This window comes from Electrophorus electricus, chromosome 13 (genome assembly GCF_041902795.1).
Source record: "Electrophorus electricus isolate QZ-2024a chromosome 13, ASM4190279v1, whole genome shotgun sequence".
In the NCBI taxonomy this organism is placed as follows: Eukaryota; Metazoa; Chordata; class Actinopteri; order Gymnotiformes; family Gymnotidae; genus Electrophorus; species Electrophorus electricus.
Genome location: NC_137509.1, coordinates 7409869 through 7436698, shown reverse-complemented (window position 1 = coordinate 7436698; position 26830 = coordinate 7409869). Strand labels below are relative to the sequence as shown.

The following is a 26830-nucleotide window of genomic DNA, read 5'->3' as shown; positions in this document are numbered from 1 at the left end:
GAAGAATAAATAAGGATTACCATCACAATGATTATGAGTAGTAGTAGTAGTAGTAGTAGGTTTAGGAGTAGGAGCAGTAGTAGATGTAACAGCAGTGATGATCCAGTATTGCTATTTACATTTTAATGCGTTTAGTGAGGAAGTGATTTCACTCAAGTCTTCCAGGAAGGATGAGGCTTATTGCTGTTTGCCAAGAGCCATCCTGGCCTACTTAATGTAAAAACACAGGAAAGCCTTGCCATAAAACAAAACAATAAAATGGAGTGGAACAATGACAGGAAAATATATTCAGCTATCAGGAATGAGATGTGAGATATGCATGGGCAATCTCACAATCAACAAAACTGTGTCCATATGTGTATTAAATGACACCCTGCAAATTAAGTGATTTACCAGATATTATTTATAGTGTGTTTACACTTTGGGAATTGGAAATTATTTGAGTATTTCAATGTTTTTTCACCATACACTGTGAGGAGGATATATAGGATAACACTCGGACGGTTGCATGAGTTTAATGCCTCCTGGAGTGACCACGTCTCCAAAACTAAAATTAGACACCATCTCCCTGCCAAGAATCAATGGAAGACCTGCCAGAAGAAAGCACCTGCTGTCAACAAAGAACCAGAAATTTGTTAAACATCACTTACTTGTGGCTGGAATCCACAGTCAGATTAGACAACATAGAGCAGATTCTGAAGTAAGATCTTTGCTCCTAGGATGCCAATAATTCTTGGGGTGCACTTAAATTTACATTTACGGTATTTAGCAGACATTATCCAGAGCGAGTTACAATACTTATTCATACTTCTCAACAAATTTTGATCTGATTTTCTCAATCAGGTCTTATTAAAATTAAGTCTCATTTAAAATTAAATTGAAAGACTATTGGGAATTTTGTGCTCTTTTATCTAATGTGTCCACAATGGATTCTCATTGTACTTTCGAGTTATTTTAGTTATGAAAAACAAAATAAAAGAAAAACTAAAAGAAGACGAGAAGAAAGCATGGTCGAATAATTAAAATATAAGAAAGCTTCATCTAATATACAGCTAGGGCTATTCCTCGGAACATTCGAGTCAACAAGTCCTACCGATACCTTTTGTCAGTATAAACACTTTGGAAGCTAGCTTTTTTTTTTTTTTTTTTTTTTACCGCTCAGTCCTCTCCTTCAGAGAGCATTTCTCGACCAGTGCCAGATACAGGTGTTTATTTCCCAAATAGAAAAGTCCTAAAATCCTAGTTTAAAGCGTGAACGCGTCTTGTTGGTACAGTAGGCGGGACTAGATCAAGCAGGTTTAATATAGCGACGACACCCATTTTCCTCTAGTGTGGAGAGACGGAAGGGGTAAGTATTTTATTAGCCGATACAGTGACCTTTTAGGTGTTATCCTATTGCATGTTGGTAAATAGTGATTTAGGCCCGTTGCTCATCAGCACTTAGTTTTAAACCAGTCTGTGTGTTTGGTGTAACTGAAATTATTTTTCGCCTACATTTGCTCTCTGTCTTGCTAATCCTGTTAACTTTGGCTAATTTAGGCTAGCTAGCTAACCTAGTTATCTGTAACCAGACGTCAGTTAGGTTAGCTTGTTCGCAGCCAGTGCTAAAATCCTATCTACGAGCAACATGCACTTACTTCATTTTAACTGTAATCTGCATAGGAGGGTTTCGAAGTGAATTAAATGTCTGTAACCACCCTCATACACCTAAAATGAGATTTCTTTGAACATCCACTTTGTAGACCGACTAGCCATCGCCAGTCGAATTGCTAGCTGGCCACCTCACGCGGTTTCGTTATTCGTTGTAGCTAGCTAACGCTAACTGAGATGGCTAACAACCAATTTTGCTATTTGAAGCCGAACAGTGTACGCAGAAACTTGCGAGCATTGCGCACATATAAGAATTGATGAACTAGTTGATAATTGCAGCTAAAAATTAGTGTACTGCTTGTTTGGTGAGTGATAACGTACCTATCCTCAGCGTTGATACGGAGCTAGCTATCGTATTTGTGAGAGAACCTTGCACTAGCCTAACCTAGTTGAAGACGGATTTTGTCATACATTGTTCTTAAAGTGTTTGCGGCTATATGCGACTAAAGTTAACGTTATTGCTTTAATTTGCTCCATATAGTTAGCTAGCATTACTATGTAAATTATCTGGTTAGTTGGGTGAAAGTGTCGTCCCCAGCAGGAAGTGCGGCTAGTAGATTAGCAGCTAACGTTGCTGGTAGACGCGTTAGGGTTTGATTTCATATGAAGGGTTTTAAAAGCACATTTATAAACAAGCACTGCTCCATCTTTCCGTTTTCACTCTATTTCGTCTAAGAATTTTTTTTGTTTAAATATTTTTGGACCGCTTAAGGGGTGTCACTTTTATGAATAATCTATTGCAATTGTAGTGTGTTTCAGAATCTGGTTTCTATTTGCACCAATAATGGTGAAGATCTTTGTTGGGAACCTGCCACCACAGGCCGAGACTGATGAAATCCAGGTACTGTTCTCACAGTATGGAACAGTCACAGAATGTGCGATCATCAAGAACTTTGCGTTCGTTCATATGGAGGATCGGAAGAGTGCAACAAAGGCTATCAGAAGCCTTCATTTGCACAAACTGCATGGAACAGCCATTAATGTTGAAGCAAGTCGTGGCAAGAACCAGGGTCCAGTGAAGCTACATGTGGCCAATGTAGAAAAGGGTGCAGATGATGAGCTCAAGGCCTTGTTTGAAGAATACGGTACAGTGACAGAGTGTGCCATAATAAAAAACTTTGCCTTTATACACATGAGCAACTCAGATGAGGCCATGGATGCAATAAAGGGTTTGGACAACTCTGAATTCCAAGGTAGGGAATTCCCTACTCAATTGCATATGAAATCTTGAACTAAAACAACTTCCCTGTAATATGTGGTGTCCCTGTCACAGAATCGTTCTTAAATGTGCTGCTTTAAATTTGCAATGCTTTAATTTCTAGGCAAAAGGATTCACGTTCAAATCTCAAAGAGCCGACCGCGAGGAGAGGAGGATGGTTATGGCCCGCCAGAAACAGGAGGCTATTGGCAGCCCCAGTTCCCTGGTGACCGACCTGAGCCAGGTCCCCCTGGCTATCCTAGTGGCCGCTTTGGTCCCCCTCCTGGGTCCCATGGTTACCCACCTGCCCCTCCACCTCCACCACCCCCTCCGCCCAGACGTCCCCCTTTTCCAGACCGTACCTATCCTTCATATGACCGTGAACGTGGGGGTAACGGTGTGGTGGATTATTATGAGAAGTATCGCGCTCGCCCTTACGGTCTTGCTTCGTACGACGACCGCCGCCTGAGCTCTATTCCGCCGCCCCCGCCTCCCCCTGCATCTGCCGTCATGAGAGAACGCCTGCCCGCTCCCACTCTTGACCTCTATGAGCGACGCCCTCTTCCTCCCCCGCCGTCCTCGTATTTTGCCCGAGATCGTAGTCCTGTCAGAAGGGCTCCACCAGCCCCTGTGGCACCTACGGGAAACGGCTATACATATGAGCGCTCCCGTCTCTCCCCTCTTTCCATGTCTCGGACCCCAGTGTACAGTGCGCCTCGTACAAGGGACCCCTACACTGACAGGGTGCCGCCGCCGCCACCTGCGCGCTACACATACTAAAGTGAATCCCTGCACTTGTGTACCTAAGGTGAGGATAGGATCTCAATGCGAGAGCTTTCTAGGGGGCGGTATGAAGCATGGAAGCGTTTTTCCTAATGCAAAACTTAGTGTTCCACTTAAACTCACGCTGCGCCCTGACCGCGAATACGTAAAGTTAATGGGACGCGTAAGCAATATGGGATAACATGAGGGTAAAAATGACGGTCTAAAAATCGTCTAGCAAAGATGCATACAGCCGACCTAAATTTGCGGAAATTGATAGATTGTGTATAATTATACCATACGGTGGACTTGTCGGTGCAGTATCAAAAATGGCCTTCCTAGGCACTTGACTCATGTCATTTGCTCTCTTTTCAGGTGTAAATTATTCGACAAGATTCGTCGTTGTCGGCTCCAGGTGCACATGGCGCGATACACCCCTCGTCTGACGGAGCGCGTTTCGTTTGCCTGCGCCTCACTTTTTGGAAGAGTTCTATTACAGACTTCACGCTTTAAATTTAAACGATTTTACTCGGCTCGATTTCGTCCTCTTGCTTGAACTGTAACTTTTTGCCTGTTCTTTGTTCTGCTTGTTTTTACTATGTAGAATTCGATAGGTAATTGAACTATTGAACTGACCGCACCAAGCAGACAGGCTGAAGTTTTAGCTTCTGTTAAAATGAAAATACTAAAAGCTGTTAATGGTTCCCAGTGCAGTTCCACTCTCAGCAGTCAAAACTTATGTACATTTTGTGGCATTTCTGTAAAGTCAAAACGTTTTGTTCAATTTGAAGCCCATTATTGGTTAGGTCCTGTAAAAACCTGCAAAACAAGTGCCACGTCTTAGTGTAGAATAAATGGGTACACACGTGCGCCTTGCGATTAAAACCTAGTTTAACAGATCAGCAATAAAAACAGCTACTGGTACAAGTTCCTTTACACTGAAATGTAGATACGGATTCTGGCAGCCCCTCTAATAGGAAAATGTAATCTTTTAGGGAACGTTTTTGGTTTTTTTAAATAAAAAATCTGCCATTAATGCGTCGATTTGGGTTTTTTAACAGTAGAACGATTTATGGGAATATAAATTAGATGATCCAGTGACTGCCTGCGAATGTCACGTGAACGAGTATGAAATTGAAATAGTATGACACAACACTTAAACCTGTTGTCTCGTTATTAAACGAATAGCATCAACCTTAATCTCTGCGACGACATTTAAAGCAAGCAACGGAGCATTCGCGCATTATATTGTTCCCTGTGTACCTTTTTCCCTTTAAACATCAAACCACCCGCTTCTACATGCCAGACAGCAACCTGGTTTTGAATGTCCCTCCTCCTGTACGTCTGAACTGTCACTCTAAACTTCCTGAATGGAACTCGTCTCCTATTAGACTCAATCAGCCCTCCTCCACGTAAGTGTGGGGCTTGAGAAGGTGGGTTGGCAAGCTCAGGTAAGTTGGTTATGATATTCATAACCTTGCATGCCTTTGAAGTTGGATGTGCTCTTTATTAAAGGTGCTTAATAATTGAGAGAAAGGAGGATAGAGTTTAGGAAGTGCTTTCACTGATTTTCTTAGGACTTGTCAGTGAAGGCTGAATAGGTCTGGTTTCCATAAGGATAGGTTCATTTAGTTTGATTCAATTTTATGCCCTGGCTGCCTGGTGTTATATTTTCAGAACTGAGCATAGTTTAAAAACAAAAAACACCCTGGGGAGTGCACTTTCCAATGTAAGCTAAAGTTTCTTGTTAACTAAATTGTTATTCATAAAGTATATTTTACCTTGTGAGGATACCTTTCCTCAGCATTGGAGCTGCTTGTGTAAATGATACCAGTAATGAAGGAGGGGACTAGAAAATCTACTGACTTTTTCCCCCCTCCATAAGAACTCCTAGGTGTAAGTCGTTGGAACACTACAAATGTAGAATAGATATGATATAGAGCCTTCCAGAACTGCAGCTTTGCCCTTTTTCAAATAACAGTGCATGTATATAAAATATTTTGGTATAAAGTAATTTCCAGAGCAACTTCGTTATGCAATTTTACAATAAACATTTTTGGGAAAATAAATTGTTCCTGGTGTTTGTGTCCCACTCTAACGCTGTTTCTCTGCAGTACTGTGAACAATAAAACGATTCGAATTTTGAATAGTCATTTTCCGGATGGGATAAGTGAATTTTTGAATACTGAATTTATTTTGAACTATGCAACAATAGTTTTGTTTTGCAACTGATTGGTCTAAAAGGCATAACAAAATCATCCTGCATAAGCGTATGCTTCTAGGTTGAGTCGTGCTATAACATTTTATCGGAAACAAGCTGCCAAGCTTTCAAAATTATCAAAAATAAATGAACTATAATACATAGGGAAACTAAAGTTATGAAATTCAGACTGCTTAGAAAAATCGCACTCTAGACCCCTTGGATAAATCATCGGTCGAACATAATGCCGTACACACCTATAAACCAAATTATCAATTAATTAAATATATTTTTTATGCGCAATAAATGTACCGAATGTGCTACATGGACTTTACATGTACCGGAAGTGTCTTTTTTTCCGCCGGCGCCATTTTATGTTTTATTCATTTCCTTTGGCGCTTGGCTTCGTATTTGGTTATACGGTAAGCGCTGTGGGCTTTTCAGCATTGATTTATTTTATATTTATGTAGCTATTAGTGCCTTAGATTACGTTAACGTGCAACAAATATTCTTATTTTTATTTTGTTTAACGTTTGATGGTTCTATTCTTGACTAGCTATTTCAGTTGTCACGTAGCTAGTTAGCTAGCTTTAGGTTAGCTAACCTTTTTAGCTAGCTAGCTATTTCAGTTTCCAGTTTGCTAACTATGGCTCGCTGGTGGGTGAGTTAAGGCTTACGAAGACGTTCATAAACTGCAGCTGGTCATGCGTTGTCGCTCAGTATAACGTCAACTGACGTACACTTTTGTATTGTCGGTCAAGATTTGAATCGTTGAATACAAAACTGCTAACTTAACCACATACTAGGTATGGCCTGAACACTAAGCTAACGCTATTAGCCAAACTTCCCTTTCCCAATCTGATACTAAACTGATACCATTAACGCCTGCTAGCTAGATAATGATATCAGGCTACTTGTGATAACTACCTGCCTGATTTAAACTGAAGTATACTCATTGACTGATTATAATTTTTATGTGGCTGGCTAGCTTTCTAGCGTTAGCTGACTTTGCTATTTCAAGTGGAATTGGGCGTTAAGATCAACCGATTGGTGCCACATAGACCGGCGGTAATGGGTAATGTTCATAATTAGAACGTGGTAGCTACGTTTACGGGGTTTAAAGAGTAAGCGACACGTCAATAACTATCAACTGCATACCGTACATAGTTTTAATCATAGGCTGATGTAATCAATCATGGTAAATTAGCTAGATATCAAACTCGCTTTCTAGTTAAATCCTATCGTTCTTAACGAAACATCTGTAGGTTAACGTGCATCTCGCAATTATACTCTCTGCCTACCCAGGATTTAAAAAACTGCAGTAAAGATGGTTAAGATCTTTGTTGGCAACCTTTCTTCAAACACAACAAAGGAAGACCTGCGCAGTCTTTTCTCGCAGTATGGAACGATTTCGGAGTGTGACGTTCTGAGAAATTTTGGATTTGTGCATATGGATAATAAGGAGGAGGCTGAGGAAGCAGTTAGTAAACTCCACCACCACGAGCTCAACGGGCAGTCTATTAATGTGGAGATGAGTCGAGGGAAGCCCAAGGGAACGACTAAACTGCACGTAAGCAACATAAGCAGCGAGTGCACTAATCAGGAGCTACGGGCCAAGTTTGAGGAGTTTGGGCCTGTTGTCGAGTGTGATATTGTGAAAGATTACGCCTTCGTACACATGGAGCGAAAGGATGATGCAATGGAAGCTATCAGTACGCTGGACAACTCTACCTTTCAAGGTGAACGTTCACAGAAAACGAAGAAAGCCAGTGCTAGCTACAGCAGATTCTAGCTACAGTTAAAAGTTTCTTTTGTTTAGTAATGGTTGTAGTTTATGAAGTATAATTCTGCCCTCTACTTAATGAAGAAGTGATGGTTGCTAAACAATTATTTGAACTTTACATCGAAAAGTTTAGGTTTTTGTTTAGATTTCTGAAAAGTTTTTCCTACCTGAATTAATTTCTGTAGGTAATTTTCTAGCAGACTATTCCACTTATGGCTGCACTTTCAGCTTGATTTGTGCATGCTCTTGAATGCGATTGCGTGAAAGAAAGAAAGCTTTTACACTGTCTTGCGTGTCTTCTCTTCCTCTCATAAGGCAAGGTGATAAACGTACAACTCTCCACCAGTCGCCTCCGCACAGTGCCCGGCATGGGAGACCTAACCGGCTGTTATGTCTGCGGAGAACAGGGTCACTGGTCCAAAGACTGCAGGCGCAGTCAGAACGGTAGCTATGGGATCGGTCCCATGGGGGGATTCCGCGGTGGCAGAGGTTTCCCTAGAGGAGGGCCTGGTTATGGCAGAGGAGTACCAGGAATGTTCCCCGCCAGGAGCTATCCACCTGGACTGCCCCCTGGTCCACCTATGGGCCATCAGCCCAGCTATGGGGTCTCACAGGAGTATGGTGCTGCTGATGCTCACTATCTAAGCAAACCAGTGAGCGCCTACCCGGAGAGGCCCTCTCTATATGAACGCGACAGCTTCGGTGGCTTTGATTACTATGAAAAGTTTCGTGTCCGCCCCTTTGGCTATTTTGAGGATAGACGTATCCCTATTCCCCCTCCTCCTCCTCTTTCCTCTTCTTCCTCCCTTTCAAGGGTCCGAATGGTTCCCTCTGGCCTTGACCCCTATGACCAGCATGCTCTGCCGCCACCCCCACCATCCACCGCCTCTGCGTTCTACTCGCGGGACCGTAGCCCAATCAGGAGAATCGGCACTGGGTCTGAGGGCTACACATATGAGCGTTCACGTCTTTCTCCAGACCAAAGGAGCTCCTCATATACCATGTCACAGTCCACTGACCCCCAAACCGAGCGGGCACGATATGCTTTCTAAACTGCACACATGCCAAGGTGAGCGAAAAGGAGTCATGACTTAGCAGGAATTTATTCTGATGACAAGATTGTGTGCTAACACGTCACAGTATGTTTCACGACAGAGAATTGTGATCATGATTCACTTGCAGTGCATAATGAAAGGAAGCTTCTTCTCTGGTTGTGTGGTTGTCTAAATGGTGGTTGGAAGTAGGACCCTTACAAATCTATTCTGTTGTTTTCCAGGTGCTTTGAAACAGCAGGACTTTGCGATCATTTCCTCCACCTCGCTTCGATCAGATAGATAGATAGATAGATAGATAGATATAGATGGATAGTGAGATGCAGGGTTGGATCTGAGCGATGCGGGGCTAAAAGGGCACATAGCTCAGTTACCTTTTACCAGCTCTGAGTTGAGGCATTTCCTTTTTTTTTTTTTTTTTTTTTTTGCACTTCAATCCTGATGTGATCTACTAGTTATTTCCTTTTTAGTAACCCCTCCCCCATCTTCAGTTTGGGGGCACTAAATACAGTGAATTCCATAATTTTATTTCTTCATTTATTTCAGCAAGTATCATGTCAACAGTCTTTATCAATTTCTTGACATGGCAGACAATGTTTTAGAAAAACTTTATTCTTCAAGCCTGACTTCAAAAAGCTTTATGGAGAGCATGAAACCTAAAATGAACATTCCTGTTCCCTCACTACTTGCTTTTCTCTTTCACACAGCTAATTAAATTGCATTCTGTTCTGTTCTTACTTTTCTCACTTTCAAACAAGATGTTTGTGTATGTTTTAATGTTGTGACTAAGCTACACATAAATAGAGGAAAAGTTGTTACTTAAACTGCCAGTTTAAGTGATATTTTCAAATATACTGTAAGATTTTGGAGTTTCTACATTAACTTTGGGATGATTTAGAATCTCTTTGACCCAAATTAGGATTTATGGGTCAGTTATTTAAAATAGTTAAAAATTTATTATTTTAATCTGTGTGTAACTTTTTGTACACAACATTTTCCTGTTAACTGGTGGCACAAGGACATCTGGTAAAAGAATCTGCAAGCCCACACTTATTCAATCCATAAATCAGTATTCACAATGGATATACCAGATAAGAAATAAAAATGTAATGACCAACTGTCACTCAGGGCTCCGTTAACTTTTGAGAGTGCTGGTGTGTTTGAAACTTCTTTATGGGTGTGTGGTTGGCAAATTGTTTATAAAATTGATTTCTTTCAGAAGTCGTCGGGTTGTTTTTTTTTTTTTTTTGGTTTTTTTTTAAGTTTTTTTTTTTTTTAATGTTTTGTAATAAACCAACGGATTTTGGCGAATATTTCTGGTGTACGTTTTATGCTTCTCCCAACAAAAGATAGACTGCAGTATCCATTAACTTACGAAGTTGCTCCGGTGCCAAACTACTGAGTGTAAACGCGGGAGGGGGATGGGCGAGGAGGCACCCGCGTAATCGTCACCGCTCCTGCGCGGTGTTTTGTGTGTTTGCTATTCTCGCCATTTCAACCTAGCCTGGCTACATCTTAAAAACAATTACAAAGGTATGTTACTAAATCATTAGATTTTAGTCCGTAGCGCATTACATAGACCAAATGCAGAACAACTAGGGTTTGGCTAACGTTATAAATTGTTTCTGATGCTACTAGTACATCTCTAGCTAGCTCCATCGCGAGGTTAGCTCGCCGTTGTGAATGCGTTAACTCGCTTTACTGATCACAGCCAGCTAACTATAGGACGAGGCCTTTGTGGTAAAAACCCATACCTAGCTAGTTAAATGGGGTTGTTAGTTGGCCGCATTTTAGGTGGTTGTGCAACAGTTTCGATATGTTGGTTACTGGCTGTTTTCTGAGCTGGATACTGTTATCTAACGTTAGCGTTTAGCCTGAGCGGACTGTTTGCGCTCTGCGCACGTGCTGTTCCATTGTCCTCGGCGCGAGCAGGCCAAACCCGCCAGATCGCGCTTCTGTTTAATCAGAGCTCACGCTTAAGGGCAGACCATGTGCATAGAAAAGGGTTTATAACCGCGTGTGTTGCACGACAGTAAACTCCAAAACGGGTAGGCTAATGTTAGGCTGCAGTCGGGATACGTGCAACATTTTGTTCAAAACTTTTACTTGCCGTTTTTTTTGTTAAAGTAAAACATCTTTCTGTTTTGTTTTGATCATAGGGGCTTGAGGTAACAATAAAGCACCAAAATGGTGAAAATCTTCGTCGGGAACCTTTCCCCAAACACAACAACAGAGGAGCTTCGATCTCTGTTTTCTCAGTATGGTAAAATATCAGAGTGTGATATTGTGAAGAACTTTGGCTTTGTCCACATGGATGACAAAGCAGAGGCCGAGGAAGCCATTCGCAACCTCCACCATTACATGCTTAATGGTCTCGCCATGAACGTGGAAATGAGCAGAGGAAAACCAAAGGCCTCCACTAAGCTTCATGTGGGGAATATCAGCAGTAGTTGCACCAATCAAGAGCTGAGGGCGAAGTTTGAGGAGTATGGCCCTGTGGTTGAGTGCGACATAGTGAAGGACTATGCTTTTGTACACATGGAGCGAGTGGAAGATGCTATGGAGGCCATCAGTGGGCTCGACAACACCGCCTTTCAAGGTGAACCAGCATGCAGCTCTAGATAGTCTGTTGCAGGGCCTTCATTTGGCCAAAGCTAAATCACTGTAACTTGGAAATTATTTTTTATATATATTTTACTTTTCTTCCTTTGTATCAATTATGACCTGTAAAGCAGGTGAGTATGTGGGGGAAAAATGGTGAGCAAAATAATTACTACAATTTTAAAGGTATGTGGGCCTTAAAATTGAATTTACATCCTTAATTTTTTAAAGCAATGAGATCTGGGACCCCTTGGTTGTCTTTACCTAAAATCATGTGTAGAAGGAATGTTTTGTGTGTAATTGTATGCTTCACAGTGATCTTGATGGACACATTTCGTGAGCATTTCAGCCTTCACTCTTAAATTGCTTTGAAATTTTTATTTAAGAAGTCCTTCAGAAGACGTTGGACTGTCTTAAGTGGCCATTTTGTTACTGTTTAGTCCGTAAACCCTAAGTTTTAACTCATGCCTTAATGGAACATACAAACCCTAACCTTCGAATGTCTGTACAAGATGTGTTGAGTATCGTGGCAAATTGTCTTGCGTCTTTCTTTTTCCCAAGGCAAACTGTTGAGTGTGAAGCTTTCGACTAGCCGCCTGCGTACTGCGCCGGGAATGGGAGAGAGGACGGGTTGTTATCGGTGTGGTCAGGAAGGCCACTGGTCCAAGGAGTGCCCGCTGGACCAGAATGGCTCCTACCGAGAGGGCCCGGGCGCGGAAGGATATGGTCCCCCCAGGTTCGCAGGGGGTGTTGCTCGTGGCGGTCGCGGTTTCCATCGTGGCTTCAGTGGTGAGCCAGGCTACGCCGGCACCTATGCACCCGCGCATGGCTTGGCCCGGGGAGCTGGTTACACTGGCCCTGGGTACGGAAGGGGCACGGGCTACGAAGGCGCAGTGAGTTACGGTGTGCCACCGGGCTACGGCATTGGTGCGATGTACGGAGGTGAGGCTGCATATGGCAGCGGTGGCGCGGGATATGGCAGCGCGGTGCCCGGTTACCCCATGCGGCGAGCGTCCTATGACGAAAGGGATCCGTATGGGGTGGTGGACTACTACGAAAAGTATCGGGCGCGTCCGTATGGAGCCAGTTATTTCGAAGACAGACGTGCTGTCCCACTTCCTGCCCCTCCTCCCCCTACGTCCTCGGCCGTCGCGAGAGACCGCCTGTCCACTACTAGCGTCGACCCATACGAGCGCCGCCCTATTCCCCCTCCTCCGGCTCCCGTCACTTCATACTATGCCCGCGATCGGAGCCCGATCCGACGACTACCTCTAGAGGCGGAAGGATACACGTTCGAGCGCTCGCGCCTCTCCCCAGTCTCTTCGCTCCCTCGGACCACTGCGTACGAAATGCCGCGGGATCCTTTCGCCGACCGGGCGCGCTACGCGTACTAACCTAGTACATGCCCGCATTCAGTAAATGTGCACGCACAGAATATGTAGGGCAGTGTTCTCAGAATATAGTGAGGCCTCTGGACTCAGGTGTGCGTAGCTTTCTGTATCAAATTGAAACCATGCTATTAAGTCAGCTAAACTATAGTTGGGATTTTAGTAGTGTTTGTTTATTCATTTGTGCTTATGTTTATTCAGATGCTAGCAGACCAACCTCAAGAGTGCCCTGATTAACTTGTTGTGTTGTGATGATGATCTGCTCTCTTTGCAGGTGTTCCTCGATCGTGCCTCCAGAGACTCTTAGTCATTCAGTGGTTTACTTTTAATCTTGCATTCAATAAGTTCTGGCTTTTGTGGTGTTGCAGGTGTTATGTTTGTTCTAAGAGGAATATTTAATGCTTCGTCATGTCCATCACTTCCTGAGTATTAGTACTAATAAAGGCCCTTTCTGTTAGTTTTGAAACATTAAATAAAATAAACCTGTACGAGTTCCTGTTACAATAGTATTTCACAAACCTTTTTAATTTCATAACTTAGTTTTAAAATCTAGTCTTCGTATTATTTTTAACATTCTTTTGTCTCCCAAGGAGACAGTCATTATGATGTCATACTAAATCTTTCACACATGCTTAATCACATAAATGTTTGAACATTTTATTTACTTATTTTTTATTATTATTATTGGGATATTTTTGCAGGTAAAGGAACACTAAATGATAGTCAAATATCAGACACTTATGCTTACAATACTTATGTCTAGTGTATCTGGAATTCTAAAATTAAAGAAAATATAGAACTAACTGATGGATTATAAAATTAACTTAATGAAGGGCAGGTTTAGCGATGCTATAAAAATACACTTGACAGAATTGCACCAGTAAACATCATCTGTAATCTGAAAAACTAATTTGTTATAAATCAGTCAACAAAGGAATTAATTCAAATGGGATTCTTTTCATTTCTGCATGTGGTATTTACAAGGGGTTTGTGGTGCTAGCATAAGTACAGTTAGCCATCAGTTAGCCACAGAGTTAATACTTTAAAAAACATTGTGTCCAAAGTGTAGCACACTCTTAAAACTGATTTCCGCTTCTGATTCAACAGTTATAATCTGGAAAACACTGGGTCATTCCTGGGTTTATGAATTTATGGTGAAAATCAAAATAAATAGTTATGTTCAAGAAACTTAAAACTTTCAGTTGCTTATTCCAGAGTTAAATGTAATTTCTGACTGGAAATCACCTCTTAATGATGCACAAAGTAGAAGTTCCATTTTCTTCTAAATTTCATCAAGAAGGAATTTTTTGTAATGTTCCAAGGCAGCTGTATGTGGAAGTCATGATGGAGGCTACAATCGAGCAATTGACGCTGACTCCTGTGAAAAATGTATTTTACTGGAGTATTTTAGACATGCCACCGTAAATAAGAACCTGTAACTTCAAAGCAGGTTGAAATGTTTTTTATTGTAGCGATCCTCTTTTTCATTTGTTCAAATGACCATGACCACATGGCAAAAGTACTTGCCCTGACCCAGCAGTATCGCTTGAAGATAGGGATTAGCAGTGTTGTGATTCAGTGACAGATTGTATTTCACTTACGTCCTCAATAAAACGACTGTATTTAGATGTATTCTTGTATTTATGTTTTTGTGTATTAAGGCATTTCACATTGAAATTCAATTACGTAAATATTACATGACTACAATTTGAAGTTACAATTGTACAAACATGTTCAGAAAGGGTTTGCTGTTAATTTCCTATACAGGAATATATATTTATCGTACCGTCTGCTTAAACAATGGCTCGATTGTTAGTCGCTGATGAGAGAATCGGTAGGCTTCTCAATTCTATTGCCATTCGTGTGTGATTATAAATGACAGGAAACAAACGGTTTAATAAGTTGTGTGCTTATAGGAGCTCATTTGTTATGATAGGTTATTAAAACAAGTCGAGCGGAAATCTCAACACGGAAAGTTGGTTTATGTTGAATAGTGCTCCATTTTGTTTGTCTTGAAAATGTAAACCTCTTAAGAATTAAGCGGTGTGTTTGTTTCTCATTTTACTTTATTTTAAGATATATTTTAATGGTGCTAAAATCTGGAATCTCAACTTTGTGAAGTGTGACTTATTAAATATTGGCTAGTCCATTACTTTCTCCCAGTGGGTGCAGTTCAGAAAAGGGCATTCGATGTATTCGGCTGTTCCATGAAATTGCTAGACCTTCATCGGGCATGTTCCGCAGCGATGATTGAATGGTGCTGCAACCAATCACACTTCAGTACAATTCGAAGGTGGGACTAGGGAGCGCCTTATTATCCAGTAACATTCGAGAATATTATGATTGGCACGTCCTCTGACCAATTCGATCAGTCGTACTCTTGCTACTGAACCTCCTTTGTCCACCTCGACTGACGCCATCTTGACCATCGGGTGACGGAGAAGGTTCCACAGTTATCGACTCTGAATAATTTTGTGAATAAGCTTGTCACAGGATTGCTGAGGAGGAGATACTCGACAGAGACTACTGATTGTAGGAAGATAGCATATTGAGAAATGGCAACGGGAGCAAATGCAACCCCACTGGGGAAGCTGCACCCGAGTATTGGCGCTAAACGCGGTTTCGATGCAGGGCCCGGTGCGGGGTTGATGACTCCGCCAGGGCCTCCGGTAGCTTTCCCGCTACAAAATTTCCAGCCAACACAAATGCCAAATTTGTCTTTCTCCCAGTTTTCTGGATCTGTTGGTTCTTCATTCCCAAATCCATCTTTAGCCGGGGTACAGTCACAAGGCGGAGGTAAAGTATTACGCTAACTTGTGACTGGAGGAAAGTGGCTGTCGTTTTATAGTTAGCTTAGCATAGCTAGTTGGGTCGTGCTGGCTAATCGCTGTGGCCTAACCTACCCCATAACGTTCAAACAGAGCACTTGGGGTTTGCGATATATATATATATATACTAACTTTAACACCCGATTATGCGTCTCAGCCAGTTATTCAAACCTTTTAATATAAATCAGGCGTGTTTGCTTCGAAGGACTGCGTTTAATCACCACTGGTCTTAGCACAGTGTCCATAGTAGCTCGCTAGCTACATCTTTATCTACCATGCTGTGTACCCACGTTGCATGTCTATTCATCTTAATAATGGCGGTGTCTTCCTGTTTGTTTGTTTTTTGAGGAGAGTCGATTGCACACCCAAAAAGGATTCAGGCTCTGAGCCGCTTTTTTTTTTTGCTAATCAATAACATTACCTATCTGAGAACATTCTGAAGCAAAATTGTTAGGCCCAAATCTTGTGTGCATGCTTCTGTGAGTTTCACTCATCCCACTATCTGGGGGAAAATGTAGTACTCTTATTCCAGCATACCTGCTTAGATATTATGTTGTTACCTGCTTCTTTGGTGAAATCTACACACCAGTAGGTTAGTTCTGGATTAGTTAATAGTACACTGACTAGCTAAAGACCCGCATAGTGGAAGCATATTCACAAATATATCAGTGTTATTGCCGCAAGAGGGGCGTTTGTACCTAGGTTTGACCTTTTTATTGAACTGAACCTGTAACTCCTGTTTTGTTTTTGGTTGTTTTTTTTTTAAATATGCTTGTTACTGCAGTACTAATGATCAGCCATACAAAGTCATAAATGTACACACATACTGTGATGCTGTTTATACCCCAGATATGAGTCAGAAAAAGAGGAAGAAGAGCCGGTGGAGCAGCGAGACTCCTGATCAGAAGACCGTGATCCCCGGCATGCCCACTGTCATTCCCCCTGGGCTGACGCGTGAACAGGAGAGAGCGTATATAGGTAATTAAGTGTCCCATTTTCTCCTTGAATGTCACAGATTGAATGGATCTGTTATGTAGATGGATACTTTACAGAAAGAATGCTCTCCTTTACATCCTGACAGCTCCCAGGTTTTTGTTTTTGTTTTAATATAAATTCAGCCTTCTTTTTCAAATTATGTGCCCATTGCTTCATAACAATTTGCACATCATACAGAGGACGTGGTTGCTGATCTTCAGTAATGTCTGAACACCACTAAGGAACATGCACACCAGAATGCTGCCAAGAAAATGAAATCTGGTTCAGGTCTACATATTTTTAGTGCTGTTCCTTAATGTCTGTTCATACTGAGCATGTTTGGAACGATAATAAAAGGTGCTTTGCTCACTTCGGATTATTCATAATTATTACAATAGTGTATTAATTAAGCACTGTGACTTCTCATAGTTGAGCTTTATGTAATATTTTCACAGCTTGTATCCCATCAGACATTGCGTACCCACAGTCTCTCTGTGATGTTGCTGCTTGTTGTGAATTGTCTTCTGGCTGTAGGATGTCATCACTGCTCATGTTAACCATGGAAAATATTTTAACCAATCAAGACTGGGTGAAGAGCAGGCAATGCAGGCCTAACATGAATCACAGTCATCTTCATCACCAGTGTTTGACTGTGCTGTGAAATGAGTTTGGTGTCCCCATTCCTGTCAGGTGCTTGCTCTGAAGTGGCATGTGGTTTAGTCGTATTCAAAACCTCATGTGACTAATGCATCCTCCTACAGTGGGGTTCTGTATCAACATAATTCAATAAACATTCCCTCAACTTGCGCCACTTGAGTAGATTTGATGCATGGATGCAGTTTTCCAAAGCCTTTGAAGTTATAGAACATTGTCTTGCATCAGTTCTTAATGATTATTTCATGAAAACTTTGGCCAGTTGAGAGTAACTTTCTTTTTTTTTTTGGTTGAAATAACCTGGAATTTATAGCATGGGTTGAAGCCATGCAGAATGTAGTTTGACTCAGTGCTTGAAAGTATATCTAATGGTTAGATAAATTATGAAATGTCTGTTAGATCTAAGCACTGCTGGAAAGTCACCATTCAAGTGGCATGTCAATAACAGAATGAGTTATTGACGAGTGTTGGAAGTTTAAGAATTTATCCTCCCTGATGTAAACCCTGCAGCACTGACCAAATGAAATTTGTGTTCACATTTGTTGCTTTTTGCATCTTTCTTGCTTGTTTCCACAGATAAAACACTTTACAAAACTTAAAACTGTCAGATCTTTAGGTTAGCACATGCAGTCTGTGAATCATCCTCAGTTTCCATTAATGACATCAGCGATGTTTACATTATGTAGCCTAAATCTTATTCTCAGCTTAACTTTTTTTGTTCTCTTCCTGTGCTTCCTTCTTAGTGAAGATGCAAGTCGAGTGCATTCACATTAAAACTGGCATGCTAAATGTCCCTCCTCCACTTCAAAAGTGCTTTATGGTGGCCCTGGTCACAAAGTTTTAGTAATTAAGTTTGATCAGTTTTTAGAGAAGCAGAGTTTCACTCTGGCAGACCCTTTTGCGACACCACTTAATTACATAGAGTTCCACAATGTCTGACACTATGTGGGAGAATTGGTATGACCAAGTACATGCGTATGAACTTGGAAACATTTTTGTTCCAGGAGTTAAGCGCGATGTTTCCTGAATTGGTGGTGTTAAAGGGAAGCCTGCCTCAGTGAACCTTTTTCACATGAAATGTTTTGTGAGGTTCCTTTTGAAAGTAAATGAAAACCTTCCCACATTTTTGGTTTTTTTTACCTTTTGAATTATTTTGCTTAGCTTTACTTATTATGTAAATTTCACATAATATGCTGTGCTATTGCTTATCTAAAGATTCCATTAGTGATTCCTAATGTAACCTTGGATGCATAAGGTTTCCAGAAATTAGGAAGGGTTTCAGAAAATCTTTCTAGCATAATTAAATGTTGACTTTGCTTCTTGACCTGTCATTCATCATGTTAATCATATTTTCATTTTCTTTAATCTTTACAATGAAAAGCTACTAATGTGAAATGCACTGTGTTTGGGGTTGTTTTGTTTGGTTTTTTTGTGGTTTTTTCCTTTTCTTTTTTGCCACTAACCACATTTTTCTCCATCCTTGTTTTTTTTTTCTTTCCTAACCTGATTTCTTCCAGTCCAACTGCAGATTGAAGACCTGACTCGTAAACTGCGTACAGGAGACCTGGGAATCCCTGTTAATCCTGAGGACAGGTCGGGATAACCATTTAAACCCAACAACAGTAACACTTTCTTTACCTCTCTTTATTCGTCATCAGTTATGAAGCCCAATTTAAAGAAAATGTTTGTTTATATACGTATTTAGATCAAAAGCAAAGTTAATTGTTTCCTTAGAATGACAGTCATTTAGGTTTCAGGCAAGTTATGAAATGTGTAATTGCATAAGTGTTATGTCAGGGAATGTCATCTCTCTGCTTCTCCTGCTTTCACAATTAAAAAGCCTTACGTTTTTTTAGAATGACACGTCCATTATGGTATTTTGAGCAATTCTGTCATGGAATCCATTTTTGTTAATTTTGTTTAAGGCAAGTTAGCAGTTTTATGTGGAGAAGCAAAGGCATGACCAGTGTGTAGCTCTTAAAGGAGAATTCTGCTTAAAATTATTTTCATATTTGTCTGTCAGTAATGTACTGAGAGCTAAAAAGCCATTTGAGTGGGCACGTGCCTTCCAGTGTTTAGATTGCTTCCTTTAGATTTCTAAATCACAACACTTGTTTTGTTCTGTCTGCTGGTTCATATAAAGTGGGAGTTCTCTATCTTGGAAAGCATGTTGCATCTCTCATATTGGCAATGGGCAAGCAAGGCAAATATGAAAATACAAGACAGGTTTGGAGTTCCCCTTTAAACTAAGCTTTTAGTGTTAAAGTAAAGGAAGCATTTCACACTGCTCCTAATGGTGTCATTGCAAAATAATCATATTTTTGTGATCCCTCCCACCATTTAAACATGTTTTGTTATTGATGCTTTCTGATGTTGGGATTAAGATGGAATTAAGACAGAATTAAGTCTTAGAATAAAACAAAATATTCAGAGCCTATTTTTAAAGCTTTAGTTTTATTAATATTGGAATGAATTATTTCCTAGCAAAAGCAAAATGTTGCTGTATGATTGTTCTATTCATTTGCAATAGTTCAAAACCACTCATAGCTAGCAACTCCTTTTGTTTTGTTTCTGTTGAGAATAATTTATTGGATTTACAAGATTTGGGATTCTTCCTTTGGTTGAAATAACAATGTGACATTCACATTAACTAAATGAATATTAAATAAACTTTAGCCATTAAAAAATGTTTTTTTTCATTAGTTAGTTTAGTATTTTGTTTGCTTCCTTTACTTTAAATAATCCGCCTTGTTAGTATATCACAGCAGTACCATTTGTTTTTGGTAGAAAAGTGAGGTGTCAAGCTATCTTTTCACTAGTAATTATTTCACTGTTTGAGAGCTCTTAGATTCTAGATTCTTAGAATTTGTTTGATTGTACAAAATGGCACAGAGGCAGGCTTTTTTTTAAAATCTATATTCATTAATTTTCATACTGACAGTTCAGATGATAGTTTATTTTTAAGTGGAAAAAAAATCAGATCTTAATTTTCTAAGTTGTCACTTAATGCTGGTGGTGGGTTTCTTTTATACTCCAGGCATAAAAGTCTAGTGACCCACATGTTTTGGCTGATTTTTGCTCCTATCATAATTTGTTACAACTAATGAGGCTTTAGAATGGCATGCATGCCAGAAATATGCCAGTACTAGTTGTATTCATTGTAGTAGAATCTTTGCCATTTAGAACATGAATTTAAATATATGGACGTTTTAAAGAGAACTTCTAGTCTATTAAAGAAATAGATTTTGTTTCTTATATTTAAGTTTTAAATATTACCTACTGCCCCAACTTGCTAAAATCCACAATTCGGCATTATAAATTCGAAATTCCTATTCTTCGGGTCTGAGTTGTTGGTTGTTCTGAAGGTCACTAATGATTTTCCAAAAGGACTTTGATAATTTTTGTCCAGGAATTTTACAGTATTCCAGATTTCCGCACTGGAAGACCTCTCTTGGAGGAGAACCCTCTGACGCTGTCTTTCCTGGAGTAACCATAACCCTTATAACGATGAAGGCTTGCTGGTAGTTTGCATAAGCCTCTTATCCGTAAAGCAGTCGTTTTACCGTTGCTCCAGCGAGAGTGTCTTTGTTAGCCCCAAGCCTGGCTCTCCCTTCCTGCCATAGTCTCTCCAGCATAATATTAATCCAAAACTTTCACAGCGCACCCAAAACCGAGGTTCTTTCTGAAGATCCGCTCATTCCAGGATTTAGGAATTTCCCCCACTTTCATGCGCAAACGAACTCTGGGGGGGTTTCAGGTTGTCGCCGGTGGAGTTTGCGAGACAAAAGCGAGAGACTTTCCTCTTTGGTTTTTTTTTTTTGCTTTTGTTTGTTTTTTTCCCCCTCCCTCCTCTTCGAGTGGTCTCTCGTGAACCTGTTAACATCAATGTAGCTCTCATTTTTTTTGAGAGTTTTTAAAAAGGTTGACCTAATCATAATTCATTTTCTCTAACCCAAATTCCCCCTCTCGTAACCTTTTTCAAGCGCAGAGCTTCGTAACGAAGCTTAACAGGTTTTCAGCAGCATCCAGGGGTAAGGTATCGATTGGAGCCGACTCTAGAATGCTCTTCTCAGCAGTGTGAAGGCTGCCACAGGCATCCAAAGATAACATTTCCTGTGCCAGATCTCTGCTTCCTCCAGTGTGAAGAGATAGCTCAGTTGTATCTCTTCTAGATATAATAGGTTGATTTAAACCCTCTCAGGTCTCAGGCAGATATACCGCTGCCATTTCAAGCTCTCTTATCCCCATATGAGCACTATCACTTTTTCCTAGCCTACAAAGAGTCATTCTTTGTTGTAGGTTTCCCCAGTGAAAGACCCGCAGATTTATTTTCCCTCCTTGGCAAAGGTAACAACTTTGGGCTCCACTGTGGTAATGCAACTTTGGGACAGCCCTTGGAACTTTTTAGGTGACCTCGAAAAGTAAGGGAAAAGGAAAAGTGGAAATAAATGAAGTCAGTTAGGACTAGGGAAGTAAGTGAATGTGAGTGGTATTTGACACTCCTTGCAAGGGGGGGGGGGGAGTAAAAATTAATCCTACACAAGTTTAATACCACTTGCATTTTCTCTGCCTGTTCTTTCCCCAACAGGTCCCCTTCACCTGAGCCCATCTATAATAGTGAAGGCAAGCGGCTGAACACACGTGAGTACCGCACCCGCAAAAAACTGGAGGAGGAGAGACATTCCCTCATCACTGAGATGGTTGGGCTTAACCCAGAGTTTAAGCCTCCTGCTGACTATAAGTAAGTGCTTTTTCTTTTGTCAGTTTGCAGTTTACACTGACTAGATTTTAGTACTTGAGTTTCCTTCTCAAGTTTCCTTCCCTAGTGTTTGACTTTCTGTCTGCCTTTCAGGCCTCCAGCCACCAGGGTCAGTGACAAGGTGATGATCCCGCAGGACGAGTATCCAGAAATCAACTTTGTTGGATTACTCATCGGGCCACGGTTTGTGTCATGAATCTAACATAGCTCCACACAGTGGGTGCTTGCTAAGAAACGTTAGAATTTAGCGTCCCGTCTTCTCCCGTGTTCCATAGCGGCAACACACTAAAGAACATCGAAAAGGAGTGCTGTGCTAAGATCATGATCCGTGGGAAGGGCTCTGTGAAGGAGGGCAAGGTTGGGCGAAAGGATGGCCAGATGCTGCCCGGCGAGGACGAGCCCCTGCACGCTCTGGTCACAGCCAACACCATGGAGAACGTGAAGAAGGCTGTAGAGCAGGTGCGGCCTCGTCATACCTACTAGCAACCCTACAGTTAAGCTTTCTAAAACTTTTCCTCTATCGAGAACCTTGGGTGTTAAGACCGCTGACGGGGTGTGTTGTGTCCCTGCAGATCCGGAACATTTTGAAGCAGGGCATCGAGACTCCGGAAGATCAAAATGACCTGCGGAAGATGCAGTTGCGGGAGCTAGCCCGCCTCAACGGCACACTGCGAGAGGACGATAACCGGTAAGCCGTGGAAGCCTCCGAGTCCCCAAAGCGGGCCAAGCTCATTTTAAGAGTACTGTTGGGTGTAGGCCAACAGACTAACATTAATCTCAAGATGACCTCAGCATACTTTAGCATATGCAGTGTAATGAGCCTTATTTTGACTTGCTATGATCATGTGAAGGATGTTCTCATTTAGTTTTAAAATGGGTCCACCACTGCAAGTAGTGTTGATTACATTTTTGGGATTTAGCAGACACTGTTATCCAGAGCAAACTTACAAACGTGCTTTAGTTTTCTACTCAAAAGTATCCTTAGCTAGCCCAAGAGACTCCAAAAATACCCTTATACTGAGAATTTACTGCCAGAAACAAATGTCAGAGTTGACACCTAGACTAAGAGATACGATACAATGCAAGCCTATAGAATACAAGACAATTCAAGTCTTATTAAAAAAAAAAAGTCAAGTGGTCAAGTGTTTAATTTTAATTTGATTGTGCAGATGCACTCATTCATGTGAGGGAACATCACTCGTTTGTCGCCACAAATTTTCCCCCCTGCAGGATTCTGCGCCCATGGCAAAACTCTGAGCCTCGAAGCATCACCAATACCACCGTGTGCACAAAATGTGGAGGAGCAGGACACATAGCCTCTGACTGCAAATTCACCAGGTAATGCACCTCAGTGTGCACCTGAGTCCTGCTCTCCTCCTCCTCTAGTCTTCTGTTTGGCACCAGTATCTACTGGTGTATTAGAGCTGATGCCAGCTTTCTGCAGTGCATGCTTTAAAGTACTGACCGTCACTCCTACACCCCCCCCCCCCCTCCACTGCAGCTCCTATACCCAGAGGCAGGGTGAGCCACCCCAGTCAGCCCAAGATAAGGCCCGAATGGATAAGGAATACCTCTCTCTGATGGCAGAGCTGGGAGAGGCTCCAGTCCCCTCCTCCGGCGGTGGACACAACAACAACGCACCCAGCGGCCCCCGAGGAGCCGGGCCAAGCAACAACCAGACACCACCCGTGAGTAACGCCTGTAGAGCAGGGGTATCCAGGCCTAATCCTTTAGGATGCTTGGGTTTCAAAGTTTGGTTCCCATATTAGCTGATTGGTTGAATCTTAGGTGTTGGATTATGCCTGTGTAGGGCAGTAGGAGAAGGATTTGCTTATTTAGACAAGCACTGTAGTGTCATCGGGTGAGCCAATATTCAGTTTAAATGCCTGGCAGATGTCTCGTCACTCACAATGTTGTTTAGCTGCTGTTTTTCAGAAATTCTCTGTTTAGTTTCTTTTGCCAATGAACATGTTAAAGATTATTAACTGCACATTCAGGATATAACAAAAAAGCACTTGCCTACTAATCAGCGTAATTGTTGTCTGACAGTTCCTCGGCTCCACATATAGATGCTGAAAGATCCATCGTGTTTTTATGCAAGCAGTCAATTTCTGTGCTAAGGAACACATCAGATACCCAATCGTTCAGAAATGTGCCTCATTCTTGTGAGTGTCGTGGGAGCGAGCACAGGCTCCGGCATAAGTACCGGCATTTTGCTGGAACGTCACACGAGGGTGTTTTGCAGGAGTGTGAAGCTTAGCCTGTCATGTGATGCCATATATTTCCGTAGTTGTGTTTTCATGTTGTATGATTTCAATGGCTTCTAGCAGTATGCTGTCTCAGTAAATTTGAATTCAGAGGTGCCTTTGAACGTTTCCTGTCTTCTGTGCTCAGAGTCGGCCTCCCTGGATGAACTCTGGCCCGTCCGATAACAGGAACTTTCACGGGATGCACGGTGGTCCTGGCGGTCATGGTGGTCACCACAACTTCCCGCCTCCTATGCCCAATATGGGTGGGCCTCCAATGCCCCCCAATCCCAATGGCATGCCTCCTCCCTGGATGCAGCCGCCCCCTCCCCCCATGGGTCAGGGCCCAGCTCCTCCTGGACACCCGATGGGTGAGTTAGAATTTGACAAGGACTCATGATTGTTTATTTTAAAGTTTACATTTCTAGAGTCAGTTACATAATGCATCTCCAAATTAACACTCAACAGGTTATGGTTGCAACTTGATCTGTGTTTTTGGGACCCATTAAAAATGTTTTCCTATGTTGTTGCTTCTCCAGGTATGATGCCTCCACCTATGGGTATGATGCCACCTCCTCCACCTCCACCCAACAGCCAGCCACCGCCACCACCATCAGGGCCACTGCCACCTTGGCAGCAGCAGACCCCTCCACCTCCACCCACCAGCAGTATGGCCACCAGTGCCCCACTGCCATGGCAACAGAGTACGTACACTATAACGGATGCAAAGCTTTCTATACCACATGATCTTGGTGCTATCAAGTTGTTTTCAGTCATAATTTTAAGTCACTTTGGACAGAAGCATCAGCTAAATGCAGTAAATGTAAATATGCTAGGTTAACATAATTTGAATAGGCAGAATTCGGTTGATGCATGTATACTTTTGGAAAATTTGATGTGGCAAAAATGTACCGTGTACTGGGGTTGGACTTTGCTAAGGTAGTAGTACAGCCGGTTGACATGGATTTGTCTTCTACAGACACCACCACCACCTCCACCCCAGGTGCGGGTAACCTGCCTCCCTGGCAGCAGCCCCAGCCGTCAGCTGCTTCTGCCGCCCAGCCTCCCCCTCCAATGGGAAACCCTTCTATGGTGCCTCCTCCCCCTGGAGTCCAACCTCCACTGCCCCCTGGAGCCCCGCCTCCTCCTCCTCCCCCACCTCCAGGTTCTGCAGGCATGATGTATGCTCCCCCTCCACCTCCTCCTCCTATGGACCCCAACTTTGTCACCATGATGGGGATTCCAGGGATGCCTCCGTTCGGGATGCCTCCTGCCCCCCCACCCCCACCCCCCCAAAATTAAATACCCCACATCTTTGTGATGGCCCATGTCAACCACAGAAGAGAAGGTTTTGATGATATTAAACAGGACTTGGATCTATTATTGCTTGATATATTATTAATACAGCCGACCTTTTGACAAGCTCATGGTTTTGTTTTGTTTTCCCTTTTCAAAGTTTGTAAAGTTGCTTAAATTAATTTGTTCCTGATTTTAAAATTGTAGTGTTTGATCAGTTGGTAGATTATTTGTTTGTACTTTGATGTTGTAAGGAATGGTGTGTTTTTGCAGGGCTATAATTTCACAGCTGGCCCATATGTTAGTGCTAATAGACATTCCAAACCATACTGAACAGTATAATAAACAGCAGTCATTGTCATTACAAAGCCGTATGTTTTCCTCTATGATCAATTGGCAACATTTAGTTGTCCACTTTTTTTTTTTTTTTTTTTCTCTCTTTAACGTTCTCAACCGGAGAAGCTTTTGTTGAAATGTTGCCTTCCTTGAATATTTTTGTAATGCTACATTCAACTAAATAAAAGTTGAAATGGCTTCAAATTTAGGCAGTAAGAAATGTACAGATATGCATCCTCTTTGCTTTTGTTTTGATTTTGCATTTGCAGATGTGGTTGATTTGATTTTCTGTTGTAAATGAAGCACTTCAAAGAAGTTGTGTGGTGTTGGCCAGGGAGAAGGCTGCAGTACGAAAAGGCTGTTTTATAAATGAACAGAAAAGCTACGCTGCTTACATTTTAAATCTACTGTTTTTAAATGGGATTCAGTTCCATTATTATTTTTGCTGACTTCTGTCAGACTAACATTCTTGTGCCCTACTTGGCTTACAGTCTTTCATGTTGGGCTTAAGTGAGGTGAAGTCTGGTCAGTCTTTGGCCTTGTGGAATGAACTACAAGCTAAATGCATTATTGTGAATTAATGTTGGATCGGTCTGCAACACCCAAAACAAAAATACATGACTGTGGAGTTTGTACAATTTCCGGTCTGTATGACTATAATCTTAACATAAACTCACCAGCAGCAGTGTATATTGGCTTTTTATTTTACCCTGGTAGTCTCTTGCAGGTTTGAGTGTTCAGTGCTAAGTCCTAAACTAGTTATTTTATTTTTATTGTGTATAATTACCAATTGCACACAAAGTGAATATACAGTTTTGTTTCTGTATTCTTAAAACGAATAAAGGGGATTATACATTTCTATTAAACAGCTCTGTGACTCTCTTGTAAGGTTTGAAATTACACAACTGCACTACATTGCTAACTGAATGAGTCGCGGTAGACGTCGCGTAGGTTCGGACGTCATCCGCAGGCGGATTCTATGGCCTTGTCCTGCCGCAGAGTGGCTCCGCTTACCCGTGCCAAGGTTATACATAGCGCATGTGGTTAGACATGCGCATTCCCCATCTGCGTTAAGAACTCTCGGCCTCTTCAGGGTCCGAAT

General features: G+C 41.7%; 4 protein-coding genes across 8 annotated transcripts; all 4 read left to right on the top strand.

Moving 5' to 3' along the window:
* The first annotated feature begins 1205 nt into the window (after positions 1-1205).
* On the top strand, positions 1206-4646 carry rbm4.3 (RNA binding motif protein 4.3). Its single transcript, XM_027026460.3, has 4 exons — positions 1206-1348; positions 2400-2843; positions 2973-3656; positions 3986-4646. Exons 2-3 carry the CDS (start codon positions 2435-2437, stop codon positions 3626-3628), a joined length of 1065 nt encoding a protein of 354 aa, XP_026882261.1. The 5' UTR covers positions 1206-1348; positions 2400-2434; the 3' UTR covers positions 3629-3656; positions 3986-4646.
* Positions 4647-6136: 1490 nt separating this feature from the next.
* Positions 6137-9956, top strand: LOC113587693 (RNA-binding protein 4.1-like). Of its 2 annotated transcripts, XM_027026473.3 has the most exons (4): positions 6137-6232; positions 7116-7549; positions 7909-8662; positions 8870-9956. In XM_027026473.3, the coding sequence occupies exons 2-3, from the start codon at positions 7138-7140 to the stop codon at positions 8643-8645; spliced, it is 1149 nt and encodes a 382-aa protein (XP_026882274.1). In that variant the 5' UTR covers positions 6137-6232; positions 7116-7137; the 3' UTR covers positions 8646-8662; positions 8870-9956. The 2 variants fall into 2 exon arrangements, with proteins under 2 accessions (XP_026882274.1, XP_026882273.1); XM_027026472.3 differs by having other exon boundaries at positions 7909-9956.
* An 82-nt stretch (positions 9957-10038) lies between these two features.
* On the top strand, positions 10039-14266 carry rbm4.1 (RNA binding motif protein 4.1). 4 transcript variants are annotated; one of them, XM_035520052.2, is made up of 3 exons: positions 10039-10178; positions 10805-11244; positions 12909-14266. In XM_035520052.2, exons 2-3 carry the CDS (start codon positions 10833-10835, stop codon positions 13031-13033), a joined length of 537 nt encoding a protein of 178 aa, XP_035375945.1. In that variant the 5' UTR covers positions 10039-10178; positions 10805-10832; the 3' UTR covers positions 13034-14266. The 4 variants fall into 4 exon arrangements, with proteins under 4 accessions (XP_035375945.1, XP_081551111.1, XP_026882250.1 ...); XM_081694985.1 differs by lacking the exon at positions 12909-14266 and adding an exon at positions 11381-11864; XM_027026449.3 differs by having other exon boundaries at positions 10044-10178; positions 11808-14266.
* A 775-nt stretch (positions 14267-15041) lies between these two features.
* sf1 (splicing factor 1) lies at positions 15042-26594 on the top strand. Its single transcript, XM_027026448.3, has 12 exons — positions 15042-15430; positions 16312-16440; positions 18609-18684; positions 21680-21832; positions 21944-22033; positions 22126-22309; positions 22423-22538; positions 23081-23188; positions 23352-23538; positions 24245-24467; positions 24636-24800; positions 25076-26594. Exons 1-12 carry the CDS (start codon positions 15190-15192, stop codon positions 25396-25398), a joined length of 1995 nt encoding a protein of 664 aa, XP_026882249.2. The 5' UTR covers positions 15042-15189; the 3' UTR covers positions 25399-26594.
* Positions 26595-26830: the final 236 nt, after the last annotated feature.